Source organism: Beta vulgaris, chromosome 3 (assembly GCF_026745355.1).
Source record: "Beta vulgaris subsp. vulgaris cultivar EL10 chromosome 3, EL10.2, whole genome shotgun sequence".
Classification (NCBI taxonomy): Eukaryota; Viridiplantae; Streptophyta; class Magnoliopsida; order Caryophyllales; family Amaranthaceae; genus Beta; species Beta vulgaris.
In genome coordinates this window covers 52456993-52472137 of record NC_079204.1, presented here as the reverse complement: position 1 = coordinate 52472137, position 15145 = coordinate 52456993, and the positions used below count along the sequence as shown (strand labels likewise).

Sequence of the window (15145 nt, the reverse complement as noted above, 5' to 3'; positions counted from 1 at the left end):
ATCACCATGACTGAGAAAAAACGGGCTAGTGAGATCAAGTTTGGGAGAGGGAGACTCGCCGGAGTCTTTGTCGCCGGCCATGAATGGCGGCGGGAGGGGCGACGGCTAGATATGCGACGGCTATAGAGAGAAAAAAATGTTTAGGGCTCTGATACCATGTCAAGAATAATATTAGGGTTAAAAGCCTGGCCTCTCATTCATCATATTACAATATATATATGTGTACACAAAAGGAAACCACTATACAAGTAAATAATATCTACAAGGAAAGTTGTCACTTAAGATATATTCCTATCACAGCTTCACTTGGATTTAAGAAGGATGAAGTGCAAAAGGCATATTGTGGGTTTGGCAACAATGAATACAACTTTAACATGACGAGTATGTGTGGATTCAATGGAGTTCCGGTATGCAAGCATCCGAATCAGCGTGTGAGTTGGGATGGGGTTCATATGACTCAAAACACATATAAACTAATTATAGAGGCGGATCTTTCAAGGGGCAGGACTGGGCCTGGTCCCTGAAAGATTTGAGAAAAAAATACAGTTGCTATTTTGTCTAGCCCAAAAAACAAAGCCCAAAATATTACTGTAGAATAGATAGTAGGCGCAGCTTTATCCGTGAGAGGGAAATGTAGAAAGAGGAAATAAGGAAGGGGGAGTAAGGGACCCACAGAAGGCACGTGCTCAACTGCTCATGAATCATGATGCTTAGTATTTCTTTTTTTTTTTTTGCAGCATTTTCTTTTCTTTTTTAAGCTTTATTTTATAATTCATTGATTACTATTTTTTATCTTTATTTTTTTATATACATATTTAACTTTATGACATTTAAAACTTTATATTTTTAACGCTCCTATTTCGTCTTTTTGCAAAGTTGAAAATTATCTAAAAATTAAATAAATATCATACATCTATACAAAAAAAAAGTCGTATTGTCTAACTTTAAAATAGTGTCTCCATATCTGTAAATAGTTTTTGGCCCCCGGTAATTAAAGTTCCAAGATCCGCCACTTAACTAATGGCAAGTTGGTTATTGAACAACAATATTATCCCGGGAATCTCAAATCGAGTTTAGGTGTCTTTTTCATTTGCTCTTATGTGTTGAATAAAAACTAGAAGTTTTTAAGAATTGAAGGTATATAGTAGCTCAAACATCTTAGGTAATCTTGATGTACTTCCTCCGTTCCATATTACTCGCTGCACTTCTCAATTTACGGACTCCTAGGTAATTTTTGAAGAAGAGAGAGGTAGAGAGTAAACAAAAAAAGAACTCATGTGAGAGGAGTTAGGAGAGAGATATATAGAGAGAGTTTATTGCCCAAAAAGAAAGTGTAGTAAGTAATGTGAAACTTCCCACAATGGAAAGTGTAGCGAGTATTATGAAAAGGATGAAGTATTCAACTTTGATTAGCTTCATTCTCGTTATTCAGAGTCTTCCTCGCATATGAATAATTTTCTATAATGACTATGTGAAGCAGTTTTACTACAATTTGTCATGCATGAGTCATTAAGATTTTCAGTGTTTATCTCTATATTATATTATATAAAGGAAGGGAGGAGCTATGGTGTCTCCTTATAAATTTACTGAATTGCCCAGTAAATCAACTACTACCAAAAGGAAAATCAAAAGCAAACTCAAATATAGCATTAAAAAATTATACTTAAATGTTGAAGGCAATCAAGTAATAATTGAACCACCAAAAATAAGAAACATTGACTATAAGATTACATCAATCAAATATCTTATAATTAATTCACAACACAATCAATTGTTATATCAAAACGAAATTAATCAATTAACAAAGTGAAATGAATTACATAACACAAAAGACTATGTTAATACAGCGTAAGAAATTCCAAAAATAATTCACTTAAAATTCTTTTATCGTTCATCAAAGTTAATTTTAAGAACTCTAAAGAAAGAATAAGTAAAAAAATTAATAAAAGAAGGGTTAACCACGAAATTTAGCCAAAAAAAATGTCTAATGTTAAAACTTTTACCCCTTATTATCCCCAAGAGACTAGAATTTATGTTTGAAAAAAAGAAATCAGGCACGCATCGCGTGCATAAATTGCTAGTTATAATGATTCTATCATAAGATCTACTTACCAGTAAACGAATCAAGTAGAGAGACTCACGAAGGTGATCAGAGAATGAGGAAATGAGTTACGCTATGTCGATTTTGGTGGTTGCAAACTTCAACTGAAAATTTTGATTCCTGGAGTATTATGAATTTTCTGTGTTTGAAGCTTATGTTACTACTTCCTCCATTTCCTAAAGACCTTCCTTGTTATTGTTCCTACAGATACCAAGGAGGATCCATTCATGTGGGGTATGGGGTGGGTAAAGTAGGAGAGAGAAAGGGGTTAAGATAAATAAACAAATAAAAAGGGTTAAAGTAGGAGAGATAAAGGGAGTAAAGTTGAATTAATAATGTAATGGTGGACCATATGATAGGGACATGAGAGGGTAAAAAGGAGAAAAAAATTTCAAATAAGGAATAAAGTAAAAGATGGAAGATCTTTTGAAAACGCACTTAAACGAAAAGAGAAAAGATCTTTAGGAAACGGGGGGAGTATATGCTAGGGGTAAAAGTTCGGTACACAGTTTGGACTTAGGCCTAATTGAATCCGATTCAAACAAAATTTGTATTTTAGTTTTCCAATATAAATCTAATCTAATTAAAGTTTGAGTACAAACAAATCCAATCCGAATTTTCAGACGATAGATCGGATCCGATCCGAAATGTCCAATTTTTTAAAAAACTTTATTTCACGATGAAGTAAATTAGGCACGAGCATCAAAATAAAGTTTCAATAGTATATCTAATTTGTACGAACCCATATTTAGGCATGATCATCAAAATAAAGTTTTCGATAGGCTCGAAAATCAAAATAGAATTTTTGATAGTGGTTAGAATGATAGCTAGTTTGAATTTTAGGGGAAGGGAAAGGTCGCCGCCGAATCATTTGGTTTTCTATAAAACGAATATGTTAAGGCCAATTCTAATTATACAATTCAAGGACTATCTACTATTCGGTTATTTTAGATTTATGGATCCAATCACCCTCGATATGATCCGATCAAAAAATCAAAGTTTCCAAAAAAAAAAAAAAAAATTCAATCTGTATCTAACCTGAACATAATTTGAGTCCAATCTAAATTACTAATTTAGTTCGAATTGAATTTTAATTTTTATCCGAATAACTTTCACCCCTACTAGAACAAGCTTAACTTTAGCATCTCATATGTTATAGAAAAGAGACAGAGAGGGTTGATGATCTTTACATTGCGATTAGTTGGGTGACTAGTTCCTTCGAGTTTTTTTTTTTTTTTTTTTGAGGGGAAGTTCCTTCGAGTTTTAGTAATTCACTTGATCAGAGTGGAGAACTTGGTTATGTGATTAGGAGAGTGGAAAAGAGCTGTAAAAATCTTTGGCTTCCATTTTGAATCAAATCTACCTACTTTGAAGGGAACATAAATACATAATGAGGCAAATCTTCAACAATATACTCAGATAAAATTTGGTTTGTCAAGAAACACAAAACTGCCTAATGGCAATACATCAAGTCATGTATGAAATAGAAAGAAAAAAAACCCCTAACTACGTTGAAGGATTATTTATCAAGTCAATCCATGAACAAAGTATATGTAGCCATTACATCTTCACAGAAAGCATAGTCAAAAATATATGGTTGTTTGCATTTATCCTTTTGACTTGAATAAGATTTAGATCCTCACTTCTTTCGAGTCACAGCTGCAGCAATCCCTCCAACAAGGAGTCCCACCGCAGTGGCTGTTATGCCTATCCCAATGACACCATCTGCATTCGATAACACAACACAGTAGTAAGACAACAGCCCTTTGCATACACGATACTTTCTGATGATCACATAGTTGAGGATCACATTTCTTACCTCTGGCAATTCGATCTTCCACATTTTTCTTCAGGGTTAATGCTTGCCTCCAGTCAGGTGCAATCTGTGAAACAAGAGGTATTGACATCATTTTACGCAGCAAGGCACATCTATAGTAAGCAATAGCAAGAGCTGCAGCAAACGTAATTGCATTTCACACAAGATATGTTAAAGTCAAATTGCACACGGAATCGATCCAGTATTGGATGCACCAACTTTTTTGCTGCTATTTATCATGGAATTATATCTTCTCATAAACATTTTTGAAGTGTTTACCAAATAATTCATGCACATACCTTGGGATGATAAAATGGTCAAAACAATTTATTCATTGCAATATTGCCGATTAATAATGAGCTTATTTTGATTCTAAATCTATGCGCTGTTAATCTAAACAACAGTCAAAAGACCACCCCCTCCCTTGCTAACCTGCTAAATAAGAAATATGTAACTTCTGCAGTAATTATTGAGCATGATGCTCAGAAACTATGGCCTCAAAACCATCATAGCCAATATGTTATGCCACACAGAATAGAGCAGTGAAGACCACCCATCAAAGTCTCACAATAAGGACAACAGAGTGACAGACAATAGCAATTCAATCAATGGTAAGCAGCAGCTTCCGTAGGCTGAGCCAATGTGAGATTACAAACCAGATAAATCATAGAACTAATAAAGTACCTCCAGACATTGTTCCACGAGTTGCCTGCTTCGTGAAAATTCACCACTTCTGTAGTAGCCGACAGCAAGCAGATAGATTTTCTCTCTCCTTTCAAGCGGACTACTGCCAGTGTTGGCCAGCGATGCTGCCAATAAGCCAGGACACAAACTTTATTTTTCTTCAACCATTCATTTATTCAGGGGGTAGAAGAACGGGGCTCAAAACAAAGGTATGGAAATTTCTTTCCAGCATACTTTTAGACCCTAGTTTAAAAAAATGCAGAAACAATAAGATGTCAAATATTCATGGTTATGTTTTCCAGGTGAATCTACATCTGAAATAGAATAATAGAAGAGGCAATAAGAAACCAACAACTCTGTTCAGTATGATAATGAAGGATCTCCACCAGACCATGGGCATGCAAGTTTACAGTGATGGCTATTACTGTTCTAGGTTGATTAACATATTACAGCAATGACACAATAAACAAGTAGATTGACATAATTCACCAGAGGAGTTTTCATTATTATCTCATTGCATATAGAAATGAGAAAATTAGATGATAAAAAACTTCGTGAAAAAGCCAGTCAAAGAGATAGGTTTATGTTAATAAAATTTATATCTAGAATAGTATTCCTTCAATAGCCTGAGCATATTCTCGACATAAGATACATATTCACAATGAAACTACAATATAACCAACAGAATTATTATTTTATGGGTTGGTGAGGGAGGAAACACAAAAAAAAGAATCTGGCTTTAGGTATAGTATTTTTTATAGAAAAAAAAAAAAAGCCTGGGAAGTGCTACAGAATTATCGACGCAAACCATTAGCTATAAGCTCATAATAACTGAGTTTCTTTTCGGAGAAGGGCAGCCAGAAGGAGCCACATAAAAGAAACCTAACAGGGGATGACCTAGTCAAATTACCATCATCATTAAACATTATAGCATAAATGACACAAGAGAATGCACCCTTAATGGTAAGAGTTGATCAAGTTTACCTTCAACCATGGCTATCCCTCGCTGCACATCTTCAGGACGTTTAGAATGGACAAGGCCCCATGAAAGCCTCATGAGAGTTTCACTTCTCTGCTGTTCACTACCATTAGAAGCCTCTGCTACCTCTCGTTCAAGGCCCTATATATAATAATTGAGCAAAGATCGTAAGCTATGATAGACCACTCCCTCTCTCCCCCTCTTTCTCTTTCCGCCTTCTCTACTTTGCCGGGTGTATAAGGTGTGGAAAAGGGGAGAATGACAGAAAAAAGAGTAAACATACAAAACAAACACATAAAAGAGAAAAAAAAACGACGAGTAAGTTTCATACTAATAAAACCATACGAACTTTCATTTTAAAGCTAAAAATTCGATAATCTTCTTCAAGATTAGGTGACAAAATTCTTATTCAATCTCACTCAACCCAATAGAGGCAAAATGTAACTTATCAAACAACACAAACATACATCATAATTCTTGCATTATAGACATGTTGATCACCACTAACAAAGTAACAAACAGAAAACACTTTCGAAACAAAAAAAACACAACCAAGGCAATTAAAAAACTTTGAAAAGATAATTTCAAATAGAATTCAATAACAATGATATCGTAGCTCAAATCAACACCACCAAAACAATCAAACAAACCCTAACAACCCCGAAACTGAGTCATGATTCAATAATTTCCTCTTCATAACAAAAACATCTCACTCACCAGTCACCAGCTCCTAGACTAGTATGTAGAATTCCATTCCATAAATAATATAAAATAGAATCATACAAAAGATTAAAAAAAAAAAAAACGCAACATTCAGCAAAAACAATTATATTAAACAAAATTCCGTGTACACCTTACAAAAATAAATTCAGCGAATTACGAAAAGGTAACGCGAAAATTGCAGAATCATAATTAGAAAAAAAAAATGGAGACAAATGAACCCTAAAATTAAAACAAAACAAACAAAGAGAGAGAAAATGAAAAACTTACAGAAATAGTATCAGGATCACACCAAGGAATTTGATCGCCACCACCAAAGAAATTTCCGACAGATTCAAAGAATTTTCCGATCTTGGCGTCCATAATTTTGCCCTAAATTTGAAAAACTTTGCGATTTCGAATGAGAAAGAGGAGGAGAGAGAAAGATATGGAAAAATGTAAGAACTGGTAGCAAACTAGCAATTTAGCAAATGTGATGATGTCTTAAAAGAACGAACGACCAGGATTAATACGTCAAATTTTTACAAAATGACAACGGCTTTATATTTTGGTTTGTTTCGTTCGATTTTATATACATACATACGCTTTGGGGGTTTTTTGAGTCAAAGTGGACGCGATTAAGAAATTGACTTTAATTCTTCAATATACATATTTTCACTTTTGTTTATAATAAGTAGACTTTGTTATAGGAAGGTCGGGTCAGGATTGGTGCGGGTCGCAAGCAGTTTGGGATGTAAAGGGTCGGCTCATGAAGGGACATGGTGGGCCGTGTCGATAGCGAGCCAATTATGGACGGGTCGATAAACGAGCAAGAAAAATGGTGAACGGGGAAAGATAAAAGTGAGTATAATTAAATATAGAGTTCGTATTGTGTCGGACGAGTCCGACACAATCAGCCCGTCGGACCACTTCACTTGAGTTTCAGGTAGTCTTCATTTTTTTCAGGTAGTCTTCATTTTTTTCAGGTAGTCTTCATTTTTTTTCAGTTAGTCTTCATTCTTTTTCAGTTAGTCTAAATGAAAGTAAGTTACCTCTAAATGAAAGTAACTTAGGTCTAACTGAAAGTAACTTAGGTCTAACTGAAAGTAACTTAGGTCTAAATGAAAGTAACTTAGGTCATTTTTTTTTTCAGGTAGTCTTCATTTTTTTCAGGTAGTCTTCATTTTTTTTCACGTAGTCTTCATTTTTTTCAATTAGTCCATTATTTCTTTCAGTTGGCCCATTATTTCTTTCAGTTGGTCCATTTTTTGTTTCAGTTGGTCCATTTTTTGTTTCAGTTGGTATACATATTACGAAACAAAGTCCAACTAAAAGAAAACAAAGTCCAACTGAAAGAAAACAAAGTTCAACTGAAAAGAAAACAAAACACTAACCTCTGCTTTCTCCACTATTTCACCTCTTCTCCACTTCCACTTTCCTCTCTCTCTCCTCCTTCACGCGAGGTGGATGAGCAGGATATTTTTGCAGATGATTTTGCAAATGTGTGTTTCTTTTTTCAAATAGGTATTTATGGAGAATATGTATTGTCGAACTGTCACTGTAACCGATTCTCCTGAGGTTCCAAAGAATGACTAACAAATGCGAGGTTAGCAATGTTGGTAGCGATGGCATCATTAAGACCAGAATGGTCCAATTCTATTTCCTCTGTTCCTCTCTTCTTGGATGATGATGATGAACCAGAAGCAGCAGATTCATCAGGAGTACTTATTGGAGGAGATTTTGGTTCCATGATCGATTACGTCGTTGATGATTCAGTAGAAAGAGAAAATGTGGGGGTTTTTTTTTAGAGAGAAATTTGGATGATGATGATGAACCAGAACGCATCTTATATCGGTTGCTCTATAATGAACTTGGGCCAGCCCGTCTGACCAAATGTTTGGGTCAGACGGTCTGACCCAATACTTTCACTTAAATATAAGTTTGTACATATAATTTCTTTTACAATATCTATATTTAAAAATTATTGCAATAGACCCTATAATGATGTTATTTAATAATGTTCTGTCCCTTATTGTCTTATTCATTAAAAACTTTTTAAAATTGACCCTAATCCTTTAGATATTATAGGCTGCTACCTTATCTACTAACCAGGTCTATTTTATAAGTGTTTTTTTTCTAATAATGGAATAAGGATGTGAATGAATATGTTACTTCTAGTATTCTACCACTTCTCCAACACTTTATCTCAAGGATTTGCTTGCAATTTAGCAAAGTTTTGACTTTTGAGTTAGTAGCTCAATCATTAGGAGAGAAAGATGGAATTTGCTTGGCAAAGGAAATTTTAGCTTTGTTGAGAAATTTAGCTTAGTTGGATGGATGAAGAAAGACAATATCATTTTTTTTTTTAGTTTGATATTGGAACGCATTCAAAATAAATGGTTGTGGGTTTGTAGCTAACCATTGTTGTTTACTTGCTTGAAAAATTGATGAGGTATGCTTAGGTTAAATAAGTATTTGACTTATTATTGAATATGTTTTTGTAGGCTTGATTTTCTTTTTCTTCCAACCGTTATTTTAAAGAGAGTCAAAATGGACGATGACATAGCAAAATTTCAGTTTAAATCTTGTTGTTTAAGGGCTCAAATCAAACAATGATGTAATACCACACAAAATATAAAGTATTTAGGTGTTAGAAATACCACATCATATATAATATTAAAGCAAGAAAAAATTAGCCTACGTGGCAGCCTCATAGAAATTCTGCTCTTACAATTCACCCCCACATTCATAGAGCAATGAAATAGATGCCACGTGTCACATCCCATTAAAATGATTTTGTTTGATTATGATATTATTAGTTTCCAAAATTTTAAAAATCAGTCATTGAATGCTTTAATTTAGGAAAATCCGTGATTTGGGCTGTAAAAAAAAGATTCCTCACTAGAAGGAAATCTCCACTCAAATCTTCCAAGGTTTTTCCTTTCCTGTCAAATATTCCATTCAGTTACTGTTTTTGAAGTTGAAAAATATTTGAAGATGGTTTTAGAGTTGATACTGAAAGTGTTTAAGGAAATTTAGTTCCACACAATTGAATGACTGTATATAAATCCGTGTAAGAATATACACACATTCCTTCCTCTGTTTACTCTTTTACCTTTTTCGCAGTGTTCATATATGACATAATCATCATATTATATATCATACTTCATGAAAGAAGTATAAAACAACTCATGGGTAATGGGTTGTATGAAAAAATTGCAAATGTAAGAGTATATGATAAATCCTGATAATATGTTAGCCAGCTAATTAATTTTCTTTTTTCTTAATTCACTTTTGGTAATGAACATAATGAGATGCTAGCCCGTTTAGGAGGAAATACAAATGCAATAATAATAGTCATGCAAATTTATCTTATTACCAAATAAGAAAAAAAGATGTTTTGTTCAAAAAAAAAAATGTCACACTATGACTATGATCAGAGGTTACATATAACAAAAACAACAAAAACAATAACTCAATCTTTAGTCCCAAAGTGGTCTAAGGTGGGCTAATATGAATCATTATAACAAATCATATCCACGACCAATACATACAAATTTTTTTTTTAAAAAAAAAAACAAAAAACAGAGTTAGAGCCTGTTCTCTTTTGCATAAAACAACTGAACTGAATTGAATCAAACTGAATTATATTGTAACTAATAGTAATGATAATAATTTAGGAATTGAACTGAACTGAAAATAAGCTGGGGAAAACAGTTTCTTGAAGTGGGAGAAGTAAGACAAGAGACAATATATGAAACAAGAAATTAAATAAGGTAAAAAAAAGTGAAAACCAACATATAAGGGTCGGTTCATTTCAACTTATTTTGACAAAACTATGGAGATATAAGTTCGAAAAAATTTAGATGATTAATGATCCAGCGGGTTGCCAACCCTCTAATTATTGAAATTTCCTTGGCCAATAGTACATTCAGACATTAATTTTATGATTGTTCTCTCTCCAATTTATTGTATAATATATTAATATTATTATTTTATTGTGTCTAAGAGGGTTAACCTTTAGGATACTCAAAATTTTCCCACGCTCTTACATTCAAATAACAAAAAATATAAACACATCCACTTATGAACTTACGATTGATATTAATATTATTTTTAAAGAAATTGTATACTTTGAATTTTGCCCATTCTATATAAAATTCTAAAATAAAGGATTAGCAGAGAGAGTGAAACATGGCCCATGTGCTTAAATTATAAAATGTAGCTTTCTTTAATGAGCTTCGAGACACTAATTGAGAAGGTGAATCAACAAAATGAGTTAATTATATATCAAAAGAGGGATTTATAAGTATTCAATTTTAGTTGGTCTATAAGAGAGTAAAACTGTTGTTGAAAGAGGTTATCGAATTAGAAAAGTTGTTAATTTGCCTATGCACTTTGTTTTGACAGCTTCTTTTTTCTTTGATGTAAATATTGAAATGTAAATCATATGGAGAACTTATAAAACATACATACATTATACAAGTATGTGTATTTATATTTGTTTATATGCAAAATTATCATTTTCTAAATTATTCTTAATTTTAAATTGTGGTGGCTTAATATATTCTAAAATTGTTTTTAGGAAGAAACTAATGAGTAAGGATTATTTCAAGTAGCAACGGGGAATAAGGTATTTAGGCAAAAAAGTAAAGTGGGGAAACCCCGTATGATACTCATTATGTCAGATGGAACGGAGAATAAGGTATGATATAATATTTCATCAAAATTGTGGTAATTTCATATAGCAATGGGGAATAAGGTATTTATACCGCATATGGTACTTATTCCGTCCGTTGGAACAAAATTTCTTATGATGTTTCAAAAAAGACAGTTTTTTCGACCATGTGTTAAAAGTCAAGGACAATCCCTATCACATGGTAGGTTTGTATCTCCCGAGATCAGCTCTTAGTCATGGCTAATTTTATGTAGCCATTTCTCAGTCACGAGTAAAAATTGCCTAATAGTACTAATTTATGAGAAATAACATAAAGTCTAACACTTTAAGGCCAGTTCGAGAAAAAATGAAGACTGTAATGTGGAGAGGTATCTAAGACAATTGACCCTAAGTGGTTATTGGGATAAGACCAAGTTCGTGCAAATTTTCTCCCTTTTTGAAGCAGTTGAGATCGTTAATTTACCTTTCTCATCTCAACCCTTAGATGATGGCTTTGTGGGGCTACACCAAAATTGATATATTATATTGAATCATGTCATCACTTTATTAATTTTTCGAAGAATTCCCATACATAAGTTATTAGCGGTTATCGAAAGTGTGGAGAAAATATGGAATTCCAAATTTCCTCTTAAGGTGTTGTTGGCTTTGCTTATGACTATGTTATACAACCTCCGTTCTTTTTCTACTGCAGCAATTGAGTTTTCACGTTTGCCAAAACTATTTTAACTATTAATATCTTTAATTACTTTTAGTAAAATTATACAAAATTGATATTCTAAAAGTATAAATCGAGACGAATCTAACAAAATCACACATGACAATATTTTTCCTTACATAAAAATCATAATAATAGTGAAAGGTTATGATGGTGAATGAATTGTGTAAAAATCTCATTTTGCAATATTATAGAAATAGAACGAAGGAAGTAACTTCTTAATAAATTTCGTTTTGCACTAAAAAGAAGTCTTCCAAAACATATGAGTATCATGGATATGTTAAACAACTTTATAATTAATATAAAGGTGTATATCTCTTAAACACAAAGTTTTTTATCAAATTAACGTAAGAATCGTTTACACGTTTTCATTGTAGCTGATATATACACATTGTTATTATAGTAAATAGTTTCCGTGCATTATGCACGGGCCTAAATTCTAGTGTAATAATGTTTCAAATATCCAATATTAGTGTTGTATGCCTACCACCGTACCACGCCAATAAACTTTACCAAAATAAGAATTAGCTTCCAATACGTTGGTTGTTAGTTTGTTACTTGTTACTTCCACTACGCTTGGTTGTTTCTTCCACAAAAGTTATACTTCCGTCTTCCATTGGCTTTTTTATTGCGTAGTTTTGCCTTTTGACATTATCTATGTAAATACTAAAGTTTGCCATATATAATTTTTTTCAATTACATAAAAACATAATTTAAAACAAGCTATTATTGCAGAAATTAACAAAAAACAATCTATTATATCTGAAAGACTGAAATCCTTCAAGCTCAGCAGCATGCCATCATATGGCTATAATCTACATTTGTTGCTTCATACATGAACTTAATTCATATTATTCTGGCTTAGGAGAGGAGGGAACTCTTCTGTGCTGCCGAAGTATATAATAATCAGGACACAAGTACATGTGTTGTCATAACATGAAGCATTTTCATTTTGAATCCCCAACTCTCCCCATTCTTAGATAAATGGGAAACTTAACAACCTTGTCATTCTTTCCGTCATTGATCCAAGCACGCTTGAATTCGACTAGCAGCTCATCTGTCAACATCTCCACCCCTTTCTCCTTAGCAGCATTGTAAGCCGACCACGACCTTATATATGCAAAATAGTCCTCCAAGCTCATTACCTTCTCGGCCTTGAACTCAAACGGACCAGTATGTCCCAATCCATCAACAGGCTCAAACGGGAAGTGAATGCTCCTGTACTTATCATCCACTGCCTTTGTCGTCTCCTCCCAACCTGGGCCGGAAATACCCTTGTAGAATGGCCAGAAGATCGCGTCCACCTCCTCATTCACCTCAGGGGTGGTGTAGCACCAGGCTGCAATTATCCCATGGGGTTTCTTCAAGGCCCATCTCACTACCTCGTACAATTTTGGGAGGTCGAACCAATGCATTGCTTGGGCTATGGTTATTAAGTCTATGCTGGATTCGGGTGCTATCTTTTGTTCAACATCATTGATGGAGAGAACTCTAGGAGTATCATAGTAGTTTACATTTGGGAGTTTTGGTGCACACTCTAGTTGTGTCGCGCTAACATCTGTGCCGATCACATTCTTGTAGAGCTCAGCTAGCTCAAAATCCAAAACAAACAAGAGTATAACAACTCAGTAAACAAGTTCAACTTTAACTTAGCTCTAATGGGGCAACTGGTACAATAAATGATGGCATAACCACAAAAAAAAAAAAAAAAAAAGCACCAACATTAATAGGATTTGGTGATTTGTGGAATTTGCTTTATGTGAGGCTTACTAAATTAAATGAACACCTTGTTGAAATTCAGTTGTGAAATGATTTATACGAACGTGTGCACCTTTATTAATTTTATACACCTTCTATTAATTTTATACACCTAAGAATTGGAGTTGGCTCAAGTGGTAAGATTTCCCATTTCCCTAGCAAGGTATAGGGTTCAGCTCCTACCCCAAGCATTTGCTTGGGATTGATAAGGGGAGCGGGGTTGGGAGGTGTCTGGCTTGTAATAGGCTTCTGAGTAGGGGCCCTGTGCGAGGGCAACCCATAAGAATTCTTCTTACCAATTTTTTTAAAAAAATAATAATTTTATACACCTTCTATTGATATTATACGGATGTTGTGTACCTCCTCATACTTCATATTTCATAGCTAAGTTAATCAAGGTGAAGACTAACTCCCAAAGAGTTTAAAAACCATGTAAAATTTTGATTGATTAAATCTATATAACTTTTGCATAAAATCCCTAAATCCTAATAATATAACAATAAATTACAAATTAGAATCTTGAAGTAGGCGATTATTAGATGATAAATGAAACTGTTATTTAGGGATACAAAAATAAGAAAATAGTAATTGGGAAAATGGGATCATGGGATGTAAATTCTGAATAATGGAATTTGAAAAGGGGGAAAAAAAAAAAAAAAAAGGAGAGAGAAAGAAGAACATACAGAAGGAATGGCTTGCCCAGTGCCGGTGCCAACATCCCAAGCAAGAAGATGGGAAGGAGTATGTGATGCGATGAATTTAAAGAGTTGAGGCGGGTAAGATGGTCTCCCACCTGAGTATTGCTTCGCATTGTAACTTGGTTTTGGCAATTCTCCTGTCCCCGCCATTTTATTTTCTTCTCTTTCTCTCTCTTGATCCCAGATCAAATCAAGGGTAACTGAATTTTGCTACGAGAATAGGAATGAATAATGATACTCCGCGGGTTGGATTGACATCATGCGTGATGTAATAAGTAGCCAATCCAAGCTGGTCTCACTAGGGATGGCAACAGGTCGGAATTGAATCGGATATGCATAATGCGACTCCGGTCTTACAAGAAATCGGATCTTAAATTCGAGTTCAATATTTGAATCTGACCAGACTTAAAATTCGAAAATCCGACTCTGAATTCGTCCCGACTTAAAATTCGAACACCCAACTCCGAATTCGATCCGACTTAATTTTCTTCCCATTTTTTTAATAATAGAATAGTCATATATAATACAATAATCTAATCATTACAATTTAATCTAATAATTATATGAAAATCTTATATAATAGAAATAATCTAAATATTACTATTGTTTTTAACAATCATTTCTTCAATGAGAAATCTTGTATAATACAATTGGCTGAAAGTCAGAGTCAGGTTATACATAAATAATACATTAACATAAATAAGAAAAGAGTATTGATTGACTCAAAGTCGAATTCGGATGTCGGATTATTTTATGAGATCCGACTCAGAGTCGGACTTTTTAAATAGAGTCGGAGTCGAATTACTTTTTTGTCGAAGTTGGCTTAGATTTTTTCCTTCCTATCGAAGCGGACTAGGGTCAGATCCGAACTGGGTTGTAATCCATAAGTTATACTCAATCATATGTTGGAGCTCGTTTTGTTCATAAGGAATTAGGAGTTGATGTATTTGAGTTCGGCTTACTTGTTATTTGAGCCATGTTCGTTAATTAGCTTTATATAAATGAGTATTATGCTTG

The 15145-nt window shown here is 33.7% G+C and overlaps 2 protein-coding genes across 2 annotated transcripts; both read right to left on the bottom strand.

The window, feature by feature from the left end:
• Positions 1-3503: 3503 nt before the first annotated feature.
• LOC104889456 (mitochondrial fission 1 protein A) lies at positions 3504-6848 on the bottom strand. The gene is made up of 5 exons (XM_010674677.4): positions 6571-6848; positions 5586-5721; positions 4602-4726; positions 3921-3984; positions 3504-3826 (listed from the first exon to the last, which is right to left on the bottom strand). Exons 1-5 carry the CDS (start codon positions 6661-6663, stop codon positions 3741-3743), a joined length of 504 nt encoding a protein of 167 aa, XP_010672979.1. The 5' UTR covers positions 6664-6848; the 3' UTR covers positions 3504-3740.
• Positions 6849-12410: 5562 nt separating this feature from the next.
• Positions 12411-14354, bottom strand: LOC104889454 (uncharacterized). Its single transcript, XM_010674676.4, has 2 exons — positions 14114-14354; positions 12411-13264 (listed from the first exon to the last, which is right to left on the bottom strand). The coding sequence occupies exons 1-2, from the start codon at positions 14276-14278 to the stop codon at positions 12620-12622; spliced, it is 810 nt and encodes a 269-aa protein (XP_010672978.1). The 5' UTR covers positions 14279-14354; the 3' UTR covers positions 12411-12619.
• Between the last annotated feature and the right edge of the window lie 791 nt (positions 14355-15145).